The 24,480-nt window shown below is 40.3% G+C and overlaps 1 protein-coding gene across 3 annotated transcripts in view; it reads left to right on the top strand.

Moving 5' to 3' along the window:
• The window catches only part of LOC149215132 (origin of replication complex subunit 4-like), a 357,573-nt gene extending 342,435 nt beyond the window's left edge, over positions 1 to 15,138 (top strand). The window contains exons 16-18 of one of the 3 annotated variants that reach the window (XM_089392537.1): positions 14,222 to 14,365; positions 14,469 to 14,537; positions 14,659 to 15,138. In XM_089392537.1, the coding sequence (XP_089248663.1) occupies positions 14,222 to 14,365; positions 14,469 to 14,510 (186 nt within the window). In that variant the 3' untranslated portion in view covers positions 14,511 to 14,537; positions 14,659 to 15,138. Of the gene's footprint in view, positions 1 to 14,221; positions 14,366 to 14,468; positions 14,538 to 14,635 lie in introns of all 3 variants that reach the window. The other 2 variants (XM_089392536.1, XM_089392535.1) reach the window with 2 other exon arrangements.
• Positions 15,139 to 24,480: the final 9,342 nt, after the last annotated feature.

Genomic DNA, 24,480 nt, shown 5'->3' with positions numbered 1-24,480 from the left:
GGCACTTACTGGAGTGCGAGGCATGCCAGAGGAACAAGGGGGAGCTGATCCACCTTGTCGAGTTATTGCAGCCTCTCCCCATTCCTGAGGGGAAGTGGGAGAGTATCTCCATGGACTTCATCACTGGGCTCCCCACAGTACATGGTAAGGATTGCATCTACGTGGTGGTTGATCGGTTGACAAAGTACACCCATTTATTCATCATCCCGACCCGGTATTTAGCTTCACAGGTTGTTGAGCTGTTCTTCATAGAAGTCTTCCAGTTGGATGAGCTTCGTAAGAACATAGTGAGTGATCGGGACAATAGGTTCATGGGAGTATTCTGGCAGGAGCTCTTCAGATTGGTTGGTACTGAGCTCACCGCTAGCACGAGCTACCACCCTTAGACAGATACCTAGACCAAGCGAGTTAATCAATTGTTGGAGGGGTACCTTAAGAACTACGTGACTGGGCAACAGAGGGCTTGGATTCGATGGATGCACTTAGGCGAGTATTGCTACAACACCACCCATCACATGTCTATTGGTATGACGCCTTTGCATGCCTTGTATGGTTATGATGCATTATCTTTTTCTGACATTGTTTTTGGAGACAACGGGGCCCTAAAGGCCAAAGATTGGATCCTGGAGAGCCAAGGCATTCTCAAGGCTCTCAAGGACAACATAATGGCAACACAAAATCAACAAAAGATGTACGCTTACAGGCACCGGACTAACAGACACTAAGGAGGGGGACTTGGTGTATCTCTGACTACAACCATGTAAACAGTCCACCTTGAAGAAAAAAGGAGCCGAGAAACTACAACCACGTTTCTATGGGCCATACAGGGTGGTCAGACTAGCAAGAGAGATGGCCTACGAGCTAGAGCTTCCTCAGGGAAGCAGGATTCGCAACATCTTCCATGTCTCATGCCTTAGAAAGGTGTTGGGACGACATGTGACAACAATTATAGAGTTACCCCCACTGGATGATGAGGGACATTTGGTTTTGGAACTAGAGGCCATCTTGGAGACTCGGGAGAGGAAGCTAAGGAGCAGGACCATCAGGGAGTTTTTGGTGCGATGGAAGAACCTGCCAGATGAGGATGCCACATGGGAAGGTGAACACATTTTGGAGCATCCAGCGCTGAAGTTGCTTGAGGGAAAGCAACATTTGGGAGGGGAGGACTGTCATGTCCCTTCCCAAATATATTTGTAACAGGTTTTAGTCTTCCACAATTTTGTATAAATTTTGGTGAATGAAAGAACCCATACATTTTTTACTTAGGGGCTTAGGAGAAAAAAGGTTGAATTAGATTGCTAGTTGAAGGTGGGGCCCACCCACGTGGGAAAACGCACTTGGGCAATTCGAATTGCCTTGGAGGGGAATCAAATGGCTTGGGAGAGGGGGCCCACATGGGGAAAGGAAGGCTCATGAAGTTATAAGGAAATCCCCAACTCAAGGTATCATTTGACCATTGAACTCATTTGTGTTGCTTGAGCTTCTTAGCCGAGTTACCAAGCTGTTTAGCATCGAGTTTTCTAGGCGGGAGACTCAACCTTTCTTTGGGGGACTTCGAGTGCCACCCTAGGAAGGCAATTCGTACTACCTTGTAGGAGAACTGGAGGATTTTTTACAACCACATCACTCAGCCTTCGATTCATCAATGTGTATTTCTGGGCACGGAGGAGGGGAACACACAATAGTGATTTCTGGGTGCTCCTGGGCAGCATTTGCCGAGAAAATTTGGGAGTTGGAGTTTCATCAAAAGATCAACCCTTGGGGAGAGTTTTGGATTGGGAGATTGCTTCTTTTGGGCAGCTCGACTTACAATCATTGAGGACTGTGTAGAGGGCCATTCCTGGGCTCATGTGGGAGTTGGGGGAAGGAGCTACAAAGTTGGAGTCAGCTGGGAGAAGAGAGGAAAGCCATAGGGGACAACATCTCAGCATTTGGGGGTGATTTGGAGAGCCTTTTCAGCCATTTCTAGACAGGTCGTGATTCCCAGCGTGAGGAGGAGGATGTGGTACTTGGGGGTCGATTTTCGGGGGTCTGAACTAGGCCAAACCCTTTTTGGGTTTTGGTGGGTTTTTGTTGAGGAGTCGGGAGCTGAAGTTGCAACATTTTCTGAGCATGAGAAGTGAAGTTTCCAACACATCCTTTCCAACATGCAGTGCAGTTTTCTGGGCAGCGCAGATCATCTTTGGAGCATCAATTGGGCAGAACTAGGGCCATCATTTGCTCACTTGGGTTTTGTCACGCTTGTGCCTTAAGACAAGCCCAGGTGCACCATTCCATCACTATTGTACTTGCAGTGTTTTTATGGGTGTTTACTTATTCTGTCTCATTGCTGAATGTTGGTTTGCTTATTTGCTTTGTATATCACTGAATCTCCTAGTTAGGAACATTGCAATCAACAATTAGGTCAACACATGTATCTAGGATTCCATCATCATTCACAAACATATCATAACATGTGTTAGTCAAACCCAATGACATAAATATCAATATATTAAAGTTAGACATATAACAAACTTGATCAAACTAGGGTTTTGATCGGACAAACACATATATACCTAGGATTTCATTCCTAGGACATTATCTAAAATAAGGGTCTTGCTTATACACCCTACCAAACCCTAAAGATCTAGGGTTTCAATACATGACACAACAAACCCTAATTTACTAAAACTTCAAAGGTTTGAGATTTTAGTGATCACCATTCAACCCTAACAAGTTAGGGTTTTCATAACCATACCAAAACCCCAAACATGACATCATCAAAGGATCAAACAATTTTCTTTTGACTTCAACAATAACCTTAAGTAGTTTAGGGTTTCACACATAATCATCAACGTATCCTTAAATTAGGGTTTTCACAAATAACCTTTCTAGGGTTCCACCAGAGTAATCAAAGATATGAGGAGGGTAGATTTATCTAATGATGAATCACCCGATCAAGAATCTTTATGATTCAGGAGGGATAGACACAACAATGTTAGTAATGTAGAATAGATTACCAAAAAGAATAAATATACCTTTATCATGAAGAGAACAAAACTTATGGTCTAAGGCATACCTTTGTTTCTTAACAAACTTTGTAATCCCAATGCCTTGTCTTGTGAGGCCTTCTTTCATAATCCTTGAGTATTCAGTAAGCCTTTCGTTTGTTTCTTAACAAACCTTGTAATCCCAATGCTTTGCCTTGTGAGGCCTTCTTTCATAGTCCTTGAGTATTCAGTAAACCTTTCCTAAACAAGGAAAATATGAATAAAAATGTGATTAATATTTAATATAAACAAACTTCGATAAGTAAGAGAAACCAAATATAAAAGATAATACAAGGAGTAAGATACTGATCTTTGGAAAGTGGTGGGGGCTCCCTCTTAATCCAAACTTGAGGGATACAACGTTAGGGATAGAGTCCCTAACAAGTAGGTCTTTGACTTCGGATCCTTCCATCTTGTTCTTTTTTTGGTGAAACTTCTTCGACAAATTTTCTTTGATCTCTATTCTTTTATTCACTGGATTCTTCGGACAATCCCTTCTATAGTGACCCATCTTGTGACGACTGTAACATTGACCCTTTGGACTTCTTGAAGGTTTCTTTCTTCTCGTGATGAGCGGAACAGTCATTCGAGATTTTCTCTTCTTCACTCTCCTTGTTGATTACTAAAGATATCTTGACTCCATGCATTTCATCCACTATTAGGCTCATGGCCAAAATCTTTGTTTCTCTAAACTTTGCTTTCTTTGCTTCACTTGATTCATTTGTAGACTAGATCCAAAACTTTATTCTTTTTGAGGATTAGATCTATCCTCTTTTTCATGACCTGTAATTTGATGCTCCTTCTAATTTGTTCTCTCCCTTTATGGAGTTAGACATTGTCCTTGAAGGTAGTAAACTCCTTTCCTTGTAATGTCTCCTTATATGAACCCTTTCTTAACTTCTTGAGATCTTTCAATAGATCTTCAACTTGCATTTTTCTTTCTTCTTCACCTTAGCTCTGATACCATGTTAGAAAATCGAAAAGGCAGAAATATTTTCTTATACTTGATAATTACTTGTGAGATTCTTGTGTTCTTATTAACTTTCTTATGTTTTTCTTTTATCTTAATTCATCAAGCAATTACCAAAACAATAGCATGAATATCAAGGACAACAAATGCAGGCAGACAACCAGGGCAAAAACCCAATCTTGGAGAAAACCCAATCAACAATTCTTCCTTCAATAGTTTTCCTGAGATAATCCAAGAATCTTGACATAGACACAAATTTCCTCCACACCAAGTCAGTTCTTTCCTTTTTCAACAGATGATCACTTTCCAATACTGTGTTCGACCTAGATGTTGCAGTAGCAATAACAACACTTCGATGTAGTAGTATCTTTGACCTAGCAAATTCGATCTTAATTTAACAACTTCGACCTTGAAGCACTTAGCTCTTCAACCTTGAAGCAACACTTCTACCTTGAAGCGATACTTTGACCCTGATGCCATACTTCGACCTTGATGCCGTAAACAAAACTTCTTTATGCTGTAAAAGAACTTCGACCTTGATGTCGTAACCCAGAAAATCACACATTTGAGAGAGAGAGATTACCCAACAATCTTTGATTCTTCAATTCTCCTTCTTCCACAGCTACTTTCCACTTTTTCATGGCTTATTCTAGGAGATCGAACTTGTGTGTGTGATTCTCCTCTAAATGAATCGAATTGCTTCAATATATAGGCTTTTGGTGAGGTCAAATTACTTTTCTTGAGGCCGACTTGGTGTGGAGGTGACATAATTCATTTTTGACTCAAAAATAATTCTTTTTACATGATTCAAAAGCCCAAGAAGGGCCTCTTTAAATGTTCAATGACTCTATTGACTTAGAGTAAACCCTAGAATTCCTAATGGGGACTTTGAACTAAAACATGATGACCCAAGCATGAAACCCATGCTTTAAAACGTCATAATAATAATAATAATAATAAAAATATTTTCTTCATTCTTTTGATAAATACATTTCATTGTGACTCAAATACATTTATGAAGACCGATTCTAGTTACATATTTCAACATCATCAACAATGTCCTTCTCAGATTCCGACACAGAAGGACCTTCTAATATGTCCATATCATCATCTTTCTTCGGAGGAGGTGGAGGAAGGTCTCTAGATTTCCCAAGGGCAACATCTTCATCGAAGGTCACATCCCTACTAAACTCAATCTTCCTTTGGCCATAAATATATATTCTAAATGCTTTAGAATTTTCACAATACCCAACAAACGTACCTTTCTTTCCGGTGGCTTCTAGCTTGTTTCTCTTATCCTTCGACACATGAAAGTATACGGGGTAACCAAATATCTTGAGATGACTAATACCGGGCTTCGTACAAGTGAACTTTTCTCCCGGAGTTTTGTTATCTAATGCTTGATGAGGAACCCTGTTTTGAACATAGACCGTTGTATTTGTTGCCTCTCCCCAAAGGAACATCGGTAACTTTTGATCATGCAGCATAGCTCTAGTGTGAAAATTCCTTAATAGGAACCCCTACTGCAGCAAATTGATGTTACTTCTACTTGTTAATTCATGCAAGTTATTTACTATGCTCTACCGTAAATATTGAAGAAAATACATCTGCAACTTCACTTAATTAACATATATGCAGAAACAAAATATTGAGCAAGAAAGAAAAATACAACACATAGGGCAGTTATTTTCGGACAAAACGTCCCCGGAAATACCCAATGCGGGAAAACTAGTGCAACAACTCTGAGGGTTTATTATTATTTAGCAATACTTTTGAATACAACTCTGGATGCTCTTCCACAATCCAGTTATAGAGAAAAAGACACTGGCAAAGAACTTAGTGAAATTACCTCACTTCACCTAACAAATCCCTTTGATCCGACAACAGAAATGACTATCCCCGGCTACAACTGCACTACCCCTTTGCAGTAAATTGCGTGAGCCTGCATGGAGCTCTCTAAGGCTTTGCGTCAGCTCTGCGCTGGGCTTCACTGCCTCCTGGAGCTATGATGTCAATGTTCCCGACTGATCTGACTGCTCCCTGACAAGTTTCAGATTCCTGCAGGAGGACAACTCTTTCTCTGTGCTAGCCCTTCTGGCACTATATCAAGCACTGTGTGGGCCCTCCTGGCCCAGCGCCAGTCCTCCCTGGGTCTGCACTGTCTCCACTGGTGTATCTCTGCGTCTCTGCTGAGTATTCAAGGTTCCAGAGAAGATCCTCCAACCCAACTATCCCCGCCCCTCTGTTGCAAGAGATCTCCTCAATTGATTTGTCCTCCCGAGAACTTCTCACTTCAGAAAATCGATTTCTTGATCTCTCTCGGTGTATCTTCCAAATGACCCTCAAGCCTATTCTTATATCTTTCTGTTGGACAACCAACGACCTAGATTACATCCTAATCAAAGGTTTAGATTGTTTTAACTTGATCCATGGCTTTTTCTAGAAGGTTCACCTCTGATTAGATTAATACCCATTAATATTTTAATTTTCCTAAGTTTAGACTTAGGAACCCATTAAAAATATTAATTATTTTAATAAAATCACCTATGGGTGGAATTTCCCAAAACACTTTCTGGGTTCTTTGGAATAACTGTGCACAAGCATCCCTGCAAAATTTGAGGCTTAGAGCACATCCAATGCTACCCCAAATCAACACTCCCTCTTAGAGAGGAATGTGCTCTAGCAATACACTGCCTCTCTGCATACAGCTATGTTTCTGAAGCATCGTCTCTGAGCTGTTGATGTCTGACTTGCTGTCCACCAACCAATGTGCTGCTACTGCTACTGTATCGCTACCAACACTACTTCTGTCAACACTGCATCCATACTACAGCCCCCACTGCATCCGTGCTGCTGCTGGTCCTGACACCCAACATTGCATCCATACTACAGCCCCCACTACATCCGTGCTGCTGCTGGTCCTGACACCCAACACTGCATCTACACTGCAACTCCCTCTCAAATGTTGCATTTTCTATGCTGCTAGTACTGCCACTTCTAACACTGCATCTGTACTGCAACTTAGTTGCTGAGAGAAGCAACTGAAAACACCCAACTTAGTTCTCTGTGCTAGCCCTTCTGGCACTGTATCAAGCACTGTGTGGGCCCTCCTAGCCCAACACCAGTCCTCCTTGGGTCTGCGCTGTCTCCACTGGTGTATCTCTGCCTCTCTGCTGAGTATTCAAGGTTCCAGAGAAGATCCTCCAACCCAACTATCCCCGCCCCTCTGTTGCAAGAGATCTCCTCAATTGATTTGTCCTCCCGAGAACTTCTCACTTCAGGAAATTGATTTCTTGATCTCTCTCGGTGTATCTTCCAAATGACCCTCAAGCCTATTCTTATATCTTTCTGTTGGACAACCAACGACCTAGATTACATCCTAATCAAAGGTTCAGATTGTTTTGTCTTGATCCATGGCTTTTTCTAGAAGGTTCACCTCTGATTAGATTAATACCCATTAATATTTTAATTTTCCTAAGTTTTGACTTAGGAACCCATTAAAAATATTAATTATTTTAATAAAATCACCTACGGGTGGAATTTCCCAAAACACTTTCTGGGTTCTTTGGAATAACTGTGCACAAGCATCCCTGCAAAATTTGAGGCTTAGAGCACATCCGATGCTACCCCAAATCAACACTCCCTCTTAGAGAGGAATGTGCTCTAGCAATACACTGCCTCTCTGCATACAGCTATGTCTCTGAAGCATCGTCTCTGAGCTGTTGATGTCTGACTTGCTATCCACCAACCAATGTGCTGCTACCGCTACTGTATCGCTGCCAACACTACTTCTGTCAACACTGCATCCATACTACAGCCCCCACTGCATCCGTGCTGCTGCTGGTCCTGACACCCAACACTGCATCCATGCTACAGCCCCCACTGCATTCGTGCTGCTGCTGGTCCTGACACCCAACACTGCATCTACACTGCAACTCCCTCTCAAATGTTGCATTTGCTATGCTGCTAGTACTGCCACTTCTAACATTGTATCTGTACTGCAACTTAGTTGCTGAGAGAAGCAACTGAAAACGCCCAGACAAGTATCCAGTGGATACACCTTAGTGCTGACATCTTGACTGCTGCTAGTCCCATGCTGCCTTTGAAGCCACTGCGCTGTTGAAGCTCTGCACTCGCACTGCTACCTCTCTTCTATGCTTTGCTTAGTCTCTAGCTCTTCTAGCCACTGCATTTGTTGAATCAACACTCCATGGCACCAACTGAAACTCCACCATCCCGCTACTCCTGATCATGGGCTCTCGTAGCAAGTTGACGATCCAAGAGGTGGGCTCCTCAAGGATCCTGCACATCTACAGTCCTTCTAACTGCAACTCTATATCAACCCACCTCCTTCCTGGAGGTATCTTGATTGTTATGGCGAACTCCTCGTCAATCTTCACAGTTGCAACCTTGAGATCATGCTTCTCATACTTATCCTTTTTCTTCAAAGAACACTGCGATGCATAGTGGTCCATCTCGCCACACCTGAAGCACGTCACCTTGGAGACATCCTTCTTTCGTCTTTGTTGCCCCTCTTATCCCTTCGGTGCAAGGTTTACATTATCCTCTTCCTCCACTTTGGGCTTCGACCCACTGCTATAGCTACTCCCGTCAAGTTTGACCTCGAGCAGGTCTCTCCTCAACTCTTCTTGTTTCAGAGCTGCCCACATCTCGTCCAAATTTGGCAATGCTGCTCTGCCCAGGATGCTTTGGACAAAGATTTGCCAATCATCTGAGACGGATTTCAGAGCCAGTCTCACTAACTCCGAGTCCTAAGGTGTATGACCAGCAACTGACAACTCATCACGGGTCTCCTTCTGTTTCGTGAGGAACGGATCCACATGTTCTCCCTTCTGCATCTGAGCAAATGTCAGCTTCTGCTCTAAGTACATCTTCCGCTGCTTAGAAGATCCCTTATACAAGGTGGCCAAGGCATCCCATATCTCCTTAGCAATCCCTTTGCTTGCAATGTGGCACACAACATGATCCTTGACTCCATCTAGGATCATTCTCTTCACCTTAGGCATCTCAGCTCTGTACTTCTTCATCAGATTTGCATTTGCTGGGACAACTACCACATTATCAACATACATCTTAAGGGCATGCTCATCTAGAAGGAAAGTCATTCTAGCCTTCTAGATGGCATAGTTGGAACCCTTGTCCAACCTGTCCTGATCCCTCAAGCCACTAGTTGCCATATCCTCCAAAAATAGTCGAACAACTCCCTCTTTCTCCCTATAGCGTAGCTCCTAGGCTGCCTTACGCACTACCTGATGAAGCTGGTAAGTTGCTGCTCCTTTGCTGCTCAACAATTGAGAAATGCTGATTTCCTTGGCAAGAAATCATTGAGGAAGTATTCCCTCACTATGCTCTATTACTTCTTTCTTTTGATGTCTTTTCAGCCCGACAAAGCCGCATACTGGAAATTTTGTGTCCACCAACTTTTCCTCACACAGGCTCAGCGCTGCTCCCTCTGCCACGGAAAAATTCGAACTGGAAGCTCTTTCTCTCCATCAACACACTTGGAGAGAGACTACCTCGAATTTTTGACCCTCTGGTTAGAACTGCGCAAACCCTATGGTGTTTCATCTTGCTGCATCCTGTAACTTTTCAATTTCCCCTTCTGCTCAATGCTAGGGTTTCTGGTTCTGCTTGTCTTGTCTCACCTGCACTACCTCTGATACCATGTGAAAATTCCTACACCAGAATCCCCATTGTAGCAAACTGATGTTACTTCTCCTACTTGTTAATTCATGCAAGTTATTTACTGTGCTCTACGGTAAATATCGAAGCAAATACATTTGCAACCTTTACTTAATTAACATATATGCGGAAACAAAATGTTGAGCAAGAAAGAAAAATACAACACATAGGACACAGTTATTTTTGGACAAAATGTCCGCGAAAAAAACCAATGCAGCAGCTCTGAGGGTTTATTATTATTAAGTAGTAGTTTTGAATACAACTCTAGATGCTTCTTTGACAATCCAGTTACAGAGAAAAAGACACTGGCAAAAAACTTAGTGAGATTACCTCACTTCACCCGACAAATCCCTCTGATTCGGCAACTGAACTGACTATCCCGGCTACAACTGTGCTGCCCCTTCACAGTAACTGCGTGGGCCTGTGTGGAGCTCTCTGAGGCTCTACGTCAGCTCTGCGTTGGGTCTCATTTCCTTCTGGAGCTTTGATGTCAACCTTCCCGATTGATTTGGCAGCTCCCCAACAAGTTTCAGATTTTTGTAGGAGGAAAACTCTTTCTCTGTGCTGACCCTTTTGGCACTGCGTGGGCCCTCTTGGCCCAGTGTCAGTCCTACCTGGGTTTGTGTTGCCTCCACTAGTGTATCTCTGCCTCTCTGCTGAGTATTCGGGGTTCCAGAGAAGATCCTCCAACCCAACTATCCTTTCCCCTCTGCTGCAAGAGATCTCCTTAATCGATTTTTCCTCATGAGAACTTCTCACTTTAGAAAATCGATTTCTTGATCTCTCTCAGTGTATCTTCCAAATGACCCTCAAGCCCCTTCTTATATCTTTCTGTTGGACAACCAACGACCTAGATTACATCCTAATCAAAGGCTTAGATCGTTTTGGCTTGATCCATGGCTTTTTCTTGAAGTTTCACCCCTGATTAGATTAATTCCCATTAATATTTTACATTCCTAAGTTTAGACTTAGGAACCCCATTAAAAATATGAATTATTTTAATAAAATCAGTTATGCGTGGAATTTCCCAAAATGCTTTCTGAGTTCTTTGGAATACCTGTGCCCAAGCCTCCCTACAAAATTTGAGGCTTAGAGCACATCCGATGCTACCCCAAATCAACATCTGGTAGCCTCCGCAATAGACCTGTTCTTTCTTTAAGCCACTCCATTTTGCTCAGGATTGTAGGGTAGAATAGTTTCCTTCTTAATACCTTCCTTCTTGCAAAAGTCAATGAACCCATTTGAAATGTAATGACCAACATTGTCGGACCTGAAGACCTTTTCTTCCTTGTTTGATGCTCTATCAATGCCTTGAAGTCTTTGAACATATCAAAGGTCTCGTCCTTGTGCTTCAAATAGTATATCCATGTCTTCCTGGAGAAGTCATCAATGAATATGATATAATAGAGATGGCCACCAAGAGAATGCACTGGCATAGGTCCACAAAGGTCAAAATGAATGAGTTGAAGAATATCATCCATCTTATTCCTGCTAGAGGGGAATGGTCCCCTTGTCTTCTTTCCACTGGCACATCCCAGACATACTCCATCATGACTTGCTTGAACATCAGGCATCCCAGAGACTAGCTTCTTCAACTTCGGTAGGGCTTCATAATGTAGATGTGCCAACCTGCGGTGCCATAGCTCACTTTGGTGATTGGTGTCATGGACCATTTCCAGTAGAGGTCTCCCATTAACTCTATAGAGTCCTTCAACTCTAGATCCCAATGTGAATGCATCCCTCATACAGGATTCCCCAGGCCATGTGAGGACTTTACCTTTTATGAAAGCTACTCTCATCCCTTTGTCTTCCAAGGCATAAATAGATACTAGGTTCTTCTTTAGTTCTGGAACATACATTACATCATGAAGAAGAATGGATTCCCCATAATACAAATCAAATTTAATAGAACCAAAACCTTTCACTTGATATGTAGAGTTATCCCCAAGAATGATCTTCAAACCTATCTCCCTCTCATCCAGATTGGAGAGGACTTCCTTGTATCTAGAGAAGTGTCTAGAAGCCCCACTATCTACCAACCAGCTATCATGCGAATATGGAAGAGAAGAACTAGAAGAAGCGAAAATAGGAATATATTTAGATTGACTAGCAGCTGCATTATTTTCATACCTGGAATTTCTTGCTCTCTTTTGAGGACGATAGCTTCCTTCTCAATCATCAGGTGTATCTCTTCTTAATCTATTATCACCTCTTCTTCTATCATCGTTTCTTCTTCTATCATTGTACCTGTTATTGTTGTAGCCTCGGTTTGATCTTGGAGCATCTCTCTTTCTCGGGCAGGCTCGGGCATAGTGACCTTCTCTTGGAGTCCTTGGATTTGGGAGAAGACTTTCTTTGATTGGATGGTCTCCCTTTACCTTTCTTTTTCTTATCTTGAGTAACAAATGCGGAGGGCTCTCCTTCTTCACGCTTTTGAATTTTCCCTTTGTCAATCATCCTGATCTCCTCTTGAGTGCACTTACCAACGAGCTCATCAAATGTCGGGAATACATTATTGTTGCTTAGAGTAGTAATGAAGGTTTCCCAAATAGGAGGAAGACCTCAAAGAGTGACCAATACCAACTCCCTATCAGATACCTGCTCACCTGCAACTTGCAATTGATCCCTTAAATGGGATACCCTCATGATATAGGATTGCACAAATTCTCCCTTGTTCATCTTTATCTCTTTGAGTTGATCCTTCAAAGAGAGGATGTGATTCAAGTTGTTGACCTCATACATCTCGACCAACTTGTCATAGATATCCCTAGATTCCTTTAAGGTACCAACATAAACGAGCGAATGATCTTGTAAACCATCAATAATAATCTTCTTAGCTTTGAGATTACCTTTCTTGTACTTGGACTTGATAGCAAGAGAAGCATGCACTAGAGGCTCAGGTACCTTTCCTTGTACATATTCCGAAACATCGTTGTCATCCAATATGACTTCCAACGTAATTTTCCAAGTAGCAAAGTTAGATGAATCACCAAGCTTCTCATTATCCTTGAAGTAGGAGGTAGACATCTTGACCAAACCAAATAGGATTCTTCAACTTCTTTCAAGAATGATTGCTCTTGTTTCTTGTCTCCTTGGGCTTGTCCTCACCTTAGCTCTGATACCATGTTAATTTACCACTGTTCTATGTTGTTACAATCACTTTAGCCCAATTCTTATCTTTAATTAGCAATCTTTCAAAACAATTTAATCTTCCAATGATCAATAACAATTGTAGATAGAACAATAAATGCAATGAACAATAAGAGACAAATAAGAGACACTAAGTTGGTCAAAGATTAGGAAAAACCCCACAAGGGGGAAAACCCTTTCAAATTCTTCTTCTTATTAGATTGTCATAAAATGTTCAGCAAAGAGAGAGTACAATATTCCAATTCTTCAATCACAAGACTATTCAGCAAAACCAACCAAACAATATCCAAGAGATAAGCCCAACAATAATATTGATCAGAGTCAACGTTCCAAGCCTGTGGTCAAATCTCAAGATCTGCGGTCAACTGTTAACAGAAACCCTAGGTCCAAACCACACGGAGCTAGAGATCATGTGGTTGGCTGAAATGCTCCAAACGCAGGGATCACCCTGTATGTGTGCAACTACAACCAAAATTTTTCTGTTCCAACACTGCGGTTACAAACCAAAGCTCTAATTCAGACGTGCGAGTTCGGACCCTGCAATTTTGGACCTGTACGAATCAATTTCCGTGAACCAACTTCAGACCTGTGTGAGCCAAACCAAAGAAGAGAGAGAAGAAGAAGATCCTTGATGATGATGTCCAAAAGAGGTTCTCTTGACTTGTATTTATAGCCATCCAAGGGTGTCCAATTTCTCTTTAGGGCCAACCTGTCCTTTTGAGTACATGAGGGTTTTATATTAAAAAAATATTTTTCTTTAGCCAAATTAAATTCTTCCAAGGGCTAGGACGGGTCTTTCTTGACGAGGAAGGCTGTCCAGAGGAGGGGAATTTGTCCCTGAGCTGCCAAATTAACAGCCATTTAGAGGCTCATTGATTATGTATTTTGTTGCTGATATGTATTCCATTTGGTTCCATTTTGATATATTCACCCTTGCATGGTATATAGACTGAGCAAACTTTGCATATTTTGTTTTTAATGTTTTGCAATCTTGAAAATACCTTTTTTGATTAAAATTTTATTATTTTATGTATTTAAAAAAAAATCAGTTTACTGAATCTGATTCCGGTTCGAAAGTCAGTCTGATAAGTGGTGGGTTTGAAGACCAGTTCTGGTTTTTAAAACTATGGTTCTTATGTGGCATATATATGTATTTTGTTCTGTTAGTTGTTCTTGGGCTATCGTGTATTCACTGTTGATTATATATGTATTTTGTTCTGTTAGTTGTTCTTGGGCTATCGTGTATTCACTGTTGATTACTTATCGTGCATTATCTTTGCAGACCCACTGTGATTTGATATAACCTGTTTGTCAATGAGATTCATGACTTTATGATTGTTGTGTTTCTATGTTGATACCTTGTTTACAGGCGTTTGAGCATTTGTTAGAGCGGCAACTAATCACTTTCGCAGATACCAGAGGGCAAAACATTGCTATAGGATTTCGTCCTGTGAAGCTACTCATTTCTTCTCATGAACTTCATGATGGGCTGAGAACAAGTCCTGTCTGTCCGGTAAAGATCTATTTTATTGCTAATCTTCTTTAATCTTACAGCAATTTCTTGCCTTTTAGGTGGATGACTCGCTAACCACATTGTTTTTACTTTTATTCAATAGGTTGTCTTGCGTCAATGGTTTGATCATGAAAAATTTAAGTGATATCTCTACTCCTCGACCTATGCAAATGTGAGTACCACTGGTATGAATTAAAGTGAGATGAATTGATATTCTTTATCAACTGGTATGATCTTCCAGCAGTAAATATCTTGAATTTATGTAAACAGGAGTTTTGTTTTACCCATACCAGCAGCTCACCTTTACAGTCACCATGAAGGATAAGGATTGATTACACGCTAAGTGATTTTGATTTAGCACATCAAGTTGATTCTTTGTATCCTTGACACGGGAGACTGCAGCCATAATGTCATCCTGACTTTCGATTAGACGATGCCTATGCATGAGGCATGACACAGTAGTCATTCGATATAGAAGGCCATTGTCATGCTTCGAAAGGCTAAAATCAGACACAAGTTCAATCTTCCATTTTTAGCTTTCAGGAGTGGATCTGTTCAATTTTGTGAAAGAGTGAAATTCTAATCAAAAGTCCATGTAAAAAACCTCATTGACAATGTAAAAAGTCTTCCTATTTGGTAAACCATGTGCCTTTTATGCCCATGCGATGAATTTTCTTTTAATCTAAGTTCTATTATTGACTTCTTGAAATTCTTCATTCACAACATTTTAGTCTTCAATTTCAAAATATACAACCTGGAAGCATAAAGCACACGAGTAGGAAATAACTAATGCAATTGGACTTGATATTTGACCACCAGATAAATATTTTTGGCATATTTCCCCAAATTTTTCTTTCATGTGCATACCTAGACATTAATGGTTGCGAGATGTATCTGTATGTACTTAAACAAACAATGTACACGTTGGAATGGTGCTTTTTATTATTTTTTGGATAATATTTAGTTTTCTTTTGGCATATACTACAAAATATCAAATCACCATCTTGATTTTAGTATTTTTGGAGAATTTAATGCATAAATATAAAGGAGTAAGTGTTTGAAAATCCATTTTTGACAAGATGAGTACTGGGAGCCATCATTTACCATTATTTTTCTATGGCATAAACCAGCTAATGTTGTAAAATTGCAATGCAGAGCCTAAAGTTCATAACAAAAATGAATCACTTCCATATTCATCAAGCAAACATGGGATTTATCTATAATTCAACATATAAAACCACAAAACAAGTTCTTTTAGTATTGGGCAATGGTGTAGGAGCCAATCACGAAACTCTTTACAGGTATCAAATAATACTCGGAATTTTTTTTGCTTCTTATGAACATAGACATCAACATATTGTATGTAAAGGCAAGTGCCATATGACCAAAGTGTGCTCCACAAGGTAGGGTGCATCTTGACTATTCAACTAAAGGTCCAAGATGCTCTGATGCCAGGAGGTATTCCCAATGTTTGTAACCTCTTGTACTCCCCACGAACCCAAAAAATCACACCAACTTAAAATAAGTAGCACATTCAGGGACTTAAAAAACAAAATTTGAAAAAAGGTACGGATGTAGTTCTTTCCCACCTTGTAGTTGAAGAAACACAACAACATACATTTTTTTTGTTCGCACAGAGAAAACGCGAGTTTAAAACCACTTATTGTTAAGACTTTCTTAGGGCTATATTGTTTTTGCTTTAGATAATTGCATTTCATTATTTACACATTGAATTCAGCCCATAACATCATAACATTATTTAACAACATATGAAATTATGTAGAAAGAACATCATCATCATCAATGCAATGGAACATAAAGGAACAATAGAAGAAAAACATTCACACATAGAGATACTAGGATTCGTCAGAGACTAGCGCAAAACCCACTACGGGGAAAACCCTTTCAAATTCTTCTTATTAGATTGCCATTGAATGATTCAACAAAAGAGAGTACAATGATCCATATCTTCAACCATTATCTTATGTAGCAAAATTAACTAAACAACATCCATGAGATGAACCCAGCAATGTTATTAATCAAAACCTTGATTCAAAAGCTTGCGATCAACTGTCACTGTTTGCAGTCAACTGTCGAACTCTGTTGTCAATTGTCGAAACATGTGGTCAATTGTAAATCTCAAACCTTGCAATCTCAGACTTGTACGAACTAATCTCCATGACCTAGCGTCAGACCTATGTGAGCCAAACCCAAAGAGAAAAGAATGATCATGATGATGATATCCAAATGAGTGCCATTTGACTTGTATTTATAGCCATTCATAGGTGTCCAATTTCTCCTTTGGGTCAATTTGTCCTTTGGTGCATATGTGAGATTTTCTTCAAAAATAAACTTTCCCTTGTCTAAATTGAGCACTTCAATAGTCAAAATTGGTCCTCTCAAAAAGAGGAATCTAGTCCCATGATTGGAATTTGTCACTAACCTGCCAAACACTGACACTTATGACCACCAAATTGGAGATGGAAATTTTTATTTACAATTGTGGGCAACATTTTCGATGTGAGATTGATATTTTGCTATGTGGGTGCAATCTTCTTGCCATGAAAAAAGATTGTACCTGTTAGACACCTAATCCTCTGGGATTGGGCAAAATTATGCAAATATGTAAATAGAAAAACTAGAATAGGAAAAGACCCTGGAATGTGAATCCCAAGCGTGACCATTCTGATTTTATATAATGACATTTATCTTAATAGAATGTAGTCATTTGGGAGTTACCATGCTAGCCTGACATGGTATTAGAGCACAGGTCCCAAATTTGACATTCCTCTGCCCTTGTAGTGTTGATGAATCTAGGGCAAAGTGGTGTAGTGTGATTCTTCGTTACTTGATAACAATTTGTGGAGTCTTTTTACTTTTATTGTTAGCTTAATCTTCTTCTTCTTATTATTAATGCATGTGTGTGTACTTCACCAAACTGCTACCAAAACATAAGAACAAGAGCACAAGCTATTGGCTCTTTGCCAGGGCCAAAACCTCTCTTTTCTTGAGAGGAAAACCCTTTAGTGAATTTCTCTTATTGAAGCATCTATTGATTAATGCTAAACCCTAGAACCCTGACTTAGAATATCCTCCAAGCACAAGTCAAGTCCTCTCCTCCTTTTTGCACTTTGTACCCTGGCACATAGGCTTCTTCCTTCTGACGCTTTGTCCCTCAACACTTCATCCTAGGGTCCTTCCACCTCCTTTCCACCTCTAGAGAGATAGGCTCCTTCACGAGGCTTGGGAATCCTTGTAACCCAAACAATGATGTGACATGGACTATTCACCAACTGCAGACTTGTCCTCTTCTTTTTCCACACATGTGATTGTTTCTAGCCTTAGAAACAATCCTCTTCTTCGTCGACCTTATTCCTTCTTCCTTCGTTTGTGAGGGTCTCTTCTTCGCTCTTAGAGGGAGGCCTTGTAGACCTTAATTTCAAACCCAATCTACACAAGAATGTTGATTGCTTGTCCTTGCTATCATATCCACAAATTTCTCTTTCTTCTTCTTGCACGTGTGACTGTTTCTAGCCCTAGAAAGTTGAAACAGTCCCCTACCTTCGTTGTTCTTCCTTCTTACTTTGTTGCTCTTGTAGACCCTTTTTCTTCGACTTCCTTCGTTCCTCTTCTCCTTCTTTCCCTTTCGGATTTCAGAGCTGAATTAATGCGTTGTATTGGAGTGGACAACCTCTATAAATAGAGGACTGTCCCTCCATTTAGGCCGACTTGAAGAGTGGACTTTGGATGGTTCTTTAGGTGGTGTTGCATGCTTGAAGGAGGTTCTTGATGGTGCCTTATCATAGGAGGAGACTTGATTTTGCTTGGAGGTATTCTTTTGACTTTAATACATATTTATACAAGGTGTAACATGCCCTTAAGGCCTTCAACATTTCCTTTTGACTATTTGACTCACCTATAGCACTTAAACTAGTGTTGGGCCTAATTCAATGAGCAAGAAATTCATTGACATATATTATAAAAATAATATTTCTTTTCTTGAATAAGTACATATATCAAAAGTACATTTATGAAGACCGTACCTAGTTACATTTCCTTCAACACTCCCTCTTAACTAGGGAGGTATTCATACAACATTACAAGGTGGTTGGCTATTATCAATCTTGAAGAATTCACATAAGAGAAACTAGATTTGCAATCCATCTGCTATAGCATCATATTCATTAGCATTGTCATAGTGTAAGGCCTTGACTAACAACTCGATCTCTCTATGAGACCATGAGCTACAATGCTAGCGAGACCAATGATTTATAGACACTTTCATCATTGTCTCAAGGTACATACCCACGCGGGCGTTCTTTGAGTATGACCTTCTAGGGCTATTCTTATCTTGGGTTCCCAACCCTCAAAGAATATCAGTGCTCTTGCCTACTCTTGTCTTGGATGCCCTACACATCCTCAGAGTATCGAATGCTAGATGATTACCTAATCCTCCCATTCTTTCTTCCCAAGTGAAGACAAGAATGATGTGTTTATCTTGTGTCTACATTTCCATTCATGGCCTTAATCTAGACTTACGGCTATTAGTCCTGGTCTAGTGCATGACCCATGAAATGGAAAACACAATTGTCACTCCTTTGTAATCAGGGGTGATCCAAAACTCCCTCTTGATTAGGGACCTGTCAGAGCTCCCTCTTAATTGGGGACTCTTTCCTTCATCAATAAATTCTTCTTCGTGGGTCCTTCAGTTGTTGGATCTCCTTCCTTTCTTGATGTCATGAAGTCTTTGTTCAAACTTCTTTTAAGTAGGGCACCATCCGTCGATCACTTTCCTTCGTGGAAAGTGGCTTTCATGTCATATATCAAGTTTTCTTGTCATCTTCGTTGCTCCTTTGTCATCTTATCCATGCTTCAAAATATTCTTCTCATGGATGCTTCGTTGTACTTGCTTGTTTACATGCTTTGACCTAGTTTCTCATGACTTCATCTTGACATTGCTTCAACATTGCTTTTTCCTTTTCTGGATGGCTTATTCATCATGACATCTTTGTGAGTAGAATTAGTTATCTTCATCTTTCATATCTCCAAGGCCTTCATAGGTGTCAAAGGTCCTTTCTTTCTTTGTTAGAGTTGTCCTGCCTTCTTTCAGGAGATATTTTCAAAGCATTTTGTCAGATAGTGATTCTCGGTGATCATGGTGTTCTTCACATGCTTGATCTCTTTCTTCATTTGCTTCTTCTCAGATAGATAGGTCAACCATCTAATGCTTCTTGTGAGAGCATTCCTTCATTGCTTGCTTTCTGGACTTGTCAGCATTTCTTCTTACTTCTTAGTCAGCAATCTTATGCTCCTTATGTGAGCATATTCTTTTGTTGACCTTCATTGCAATGTAGTACATGCCTTCGAGCATGTCTATGGTGAAAGAGATTCTTTCATACTTGATCATGTTATAGAACTATTCCCATGACTCAATAATATACAAATGATAACATGACTAAACCTTTGATGTATACATACCTCATCTTGATTCTCCTTTGATCATCTTAGCTTCATTTGGTTGTCCTTGGTGTGGCCCTTCTTGCTTCATCTTAGCTTGCCTACATATCATCATTTTCTTGAATCCCATGAATGGGATTCCCAATGAGACATCTGCTTTGGTCCATGAACCTTCTTTTGAAGATTCCATCATAGGATCTTAAAGATCCTTGCCTTGCAAATGTTTCTTTTCTTTTTGATGATGGAGGTCTTCTAAGATTCTTAATCATGATCAATTTTTCCTTTCATCGTGGATGAGGTCCTATACTAGGTATGCTTCTTCTACATGAATATCTTGAGCTATATCTGCCATGCTCCTATATTCTAGAAGATATTTCTACCCATGCATTTTTGTTCTTATCATAAATGCTACATCTTCATGAGTATCTAGAACTCTATGTACATCATGCTTCTAGATTCTAGAGGATGTTTCTAGCCATGCAATTTTAATCTATTCCTACATGCTCCTATCCTACTCAAAACTTTGAAAGAAGTCTAGAAGTAAAGAGTTTGACCTAGTCATAGTAGAGATTCGGAGGATCTTCCTTCTTTTGCTTCTTTCCTTCTTCTTTCACCTCTTGAGTTATGTGAGCTTCTTCCCTCTTTCTTTTGTTGTTGTTGTCCTTCTTAAGCTTAGGACAATTCCTTTTGTAGTGTCCATATTCTTGACATCCAAAACATTGGATTTTGGACATGTCTTTGTTGTTAGTTCTTCGTGGACCAAACTTGCCAAATTTACCCTTTCTCTTGGCCATGGTAGCAAATGCTTGCTCCTTTGATCCCACATCTTCCTTTGCCTTGAGTCTGGTTTCCTCTGTCCTGCATAGAGACCACATTTCACTGAGAGTGGTTGCTTCCTTCTTGGCATATATGCTTGATGTGAAGTTTCCCCACTCCTCAGGTAGAGCGTTGAGTACTACAGTAGTCCTCTTTGTCAGACATGACATCCCCAAGCTCTTGAAGATGATTTCTCATTTCAAAGATTTTCATGAAATAGTGAGCTATTCCTTCCTTTGTTATCTTCATCTTGTACAATTGATTCATTAGAGATATTACTTCTGCGGTTGTAGATACCGAGAATAACTCTACTAGCTTATCATAAATTTCTTTAGATGTCTCAAACATGGAGACATAAGGAATGAGAGAGTCTTTGATTGATTCTATCAGAATCCTTTGAGCTCTTGTCTCATCCTTATTGTACTTGGCTAAGGCTTGAGTTTGTTCCTTGGCAGGGACAACGATATTCCCTTTGACATGTTCTGGGAGTTCATTCTCCTTGAGAAGTAGATCAGTCCTCTTCTTCCATGCAAGAAATTTATTGATAGCTACCAATTTATTGCTTTCCTTGCAAAAAGACATTAATGTATATTTAGAAGGGGACATGTACTTACAGGATAGATTTTGAGATGTAGTGGATTTGCTTCCTCTTTGGAGACTTGATGACTTGCCTTCCTTGGATCTTGATGTTCTTCAAGTTTCCTTTTCCAAGTGGACTTGCTTGATGATGAGATTTGCTTGATGACTTGTAGCTTGATGTATGTCTTGCTTCAATCTGCTCTTCTTTGTAGGTGCTTTTATGTAAAGCTCTTCTTCTAGCTTTGTAGACCTCCTAGATGAATGATGGATTGTAAACACTTCTTGTCCTTGAAGTAATTTAGACTTCTAGGCTTGATGCTTCGACTTTGTAGATGCTTCTCCTTGACGAGTGTTCTTGAGTTGCCCTTTCCTTGATGTGTGACCTTAGCTCCGATACCATGTTGAAGAATCTAGGGCAAAGTGGTGTAGTGTGATTCTTTGTTACTTGATAACAATTTGTGGAGTCTTTTTACATTTATTGTTAGCTTAATATTCTTATTCTTCTTATTAATGCACGTGTGTGTACTTCATCAAACTGCTACCAAAACATAAGAACAAGAACACAAGATTTTGGCTCTCTGGTAGGGCCAAAACCTTTGTTCTCTTGAGAGGAAAACCATTTAGTGAATTTCTCTTATTGAAGCTTCTATTCATCAATGCCAAACCCTAAAACCCTGACTTAGAATATCCTCCAAGCACAGGTCAAGTCCTCTCCTCCTTTCTGCACTTTGTTCCCTGGCACATATGCTTCCTCCTTTTGACACTTTGTCTCCCAACACTTCATCCTAGAGTCCTTCCACCTCCTTTCCACCTTCGCTAGAGAGATAGGCTCCTTCACGAGGCTTGGGAGTCCTGTAGGTTTGATTTCTCACCCAAACAATGATGTGACATGGACTGTTCACTAGCTGTAGACTTGTCCTTTTCTTTTTCCACGTGTGACTGTTTCTAGCCCTAGAAACAGTCCTCTTCTTCCTCGGCCTTATTCCTTCTTCCTTCGTTTGTGAGGGTCTCTTCTTCACTCTTAGAGGGAGGCCTTGTAGACCTTAATTTCAAACCCAAACAAAACAAGAATGTTGACTGCTTGTCCCTGCTGTCATATCCACAAATTTCTCTTTCTTTTTCTTGCACGTGTCACTGTTTTTAGCCCTAGAAACAGTCCCCTACCTTCGCTATTCTTCCTTCTTACTTCGTTTCTCTTGGAGACCCTTTTTCTTCAGCTTTTTTCGTTCCTCTTCTCCTTCTTTCCTTTTTGGATTTCAGAGCTGAATTAATGTGTTGTATTGGAGTGGACAACCTCTATAAATAGAGGACTCTCCCTCCATTTAGGTCGACTTGAAGAGTGGACTTCAGATGGTTCTTTAGGTGGTGTTGCATGCTTGAAGGAGCTTCTTAATGGTGCCTTATCATAGGAGGAGACTTGACTTTGCTGGGAGGTATTCTTTTTACTTTAATACATATTTGTACAAGGTGTAACATGCCCTTAAGGGCTTCAACATTTCCTTTTGACTATTTGACTCACCTATAGCACTTAAACTGGTGTTGGACCTAATTCAATGAGCAAGAAACTCATTGACAAATATTATAAAAATAATATTTCTTTTCTTGAATAAGTACAAATATCAAAAGTACATTTATGAAGACCGAACCTAGTTACATTTCCTTTAACATGTAGCTCCTCTATGGATTCCTTGTCCTTCTTTTCTTCCCAGGAAAAAGGCGTAATTTTATTAATATAGAAAAATAAAATTACATGTTGTACTCGCGGGTAAAGAAAACATCACCAAGCTAATGGCCGATGGTAAACATGAACATCAAAAATAAAAGCAAACTAATATAAAATGGCCGAAAAACTACGTTTTCCTCCCTTTTTTCTTCTCAACCTTGCGTCAACCCCCCTGCCGCTGAGTGGTAGTGACTAGAGGAAGCTGAGACTCATCAGGTCTGAGGATATCTTTATTTGATTCTGAATTGTCTGAAGAGTGTATCTGCTTGTACCCGCTTGGTTCCATTGATTCTGACATAACTATTGGTTGTGATTCCATGGGTTCTTGTGCTCCCTGGGAATTTGGTGGCTAGTTGTCTTGAGTTTCCCTGGGTACCTGAGTGAACTCCTCTTGTTTTTCTGGTGCTTGTGATGTTTGGTTGTTCCTAGGAAATGGGAGATCCACGTTAGTATCGTCTTCCTCCATTTCCTGTTGGGATGGAAAGAAGTTTCATCCTTTTGGTTGCTTCCCATTTTTCTTCGTTTTGATGTTGTTTCTTGGGATTCCGGGCATACATTTTGAAGATGCCCTGTTTGTCTGCAGATTCTACATCTGAAAGCTGTGTTTTCATAGTCTATGGTCTGAGTCCAGTTCATCTGCTTGTGGATTAGCTGAATACGGTCCGACAAACCTTTGTTGAGGTCCACATCCACACAAATCCGAGCATGTGTAGATCCTTTCATCCAACCTTTGGGAATCCATTTTGAGATATTTCCCAATGTTGTTCCCAATACCAGAGAGAATGCGTTCATTCCAGAAATGAAGAGGGAGATTGTGCAGGCGAATCCACACTAGCATTCTGGAGATGACCATGGTGTTTTCATCATGTTGTCGCACAAAATATCTAGGCACTGCGACAACGCTCAGATTGGAGGTTGTCACCCTGATCCCCAATCTCTCTATTTAAGTGGTCTCCCTACAGCAGGCTAAAGGGGGGTAGACCCTATGGAAAAATGAAAAGAAGAAGAACTAGTTGGGAATCAACCAGTTTGAGAGACACAACGAGGCGATCAAGTACTTGATTAAGGTTTAGCAAGACTTAAGATTTGATTAGATTTTAAACAATTAATACCAGTACCTTATGGAGTCAACGATTTTGCTACGGAAATGAAAACCAAGTAATCGATTAGCAACTGCTTCTTAGGTGAATGACTATCTTATATGAAATGCAAATCCTAAAATTTAATGGGAAATGCACGAATCTTGGTTGATTTTAGTTAAATGGCTACTTAGATTGTGAATCCTTCAATCCTTTCTATGTTGAGCCTGATTTCGTAGTAATTGGCAAAGAGAAGATCAGGAGAAGCACACTAAGGTGTGATTAACGATACCTCTCCTGAACTTCTAACATACCTGGTGCTTTCGGTGCTGCAGAGAGCTATGGCTCTGATGACTGCAAGGTCACCATTTTAAGTACTATTAAAACATGCTTTTTAAGAAAAGACGGATGAAGATCTATCTGTCTATCGACCAAGCTTATGCTTGGAAGTAAGTTTTATC

This window comes from Pinus tabuliformis, chromosome 1_1 (assembly GCF_031772625.1).
Source record: "Pinus tabuliformis cultivar Carrire ecotype Pingquan chromosome 1_1, CPIR1, whole genome shotgun sequence".
Lineage (NCBI taxonomy): Eukaryota > Viridiplantae > Streptophyta > Pinopsida > Pinales > Pinaceae > Pinus > Pinus tabuliformis.
Note: the sequence above shows the minus strand (reverse complement) of the source record. Positions and strands in the feature narration are given on the sequence as shown.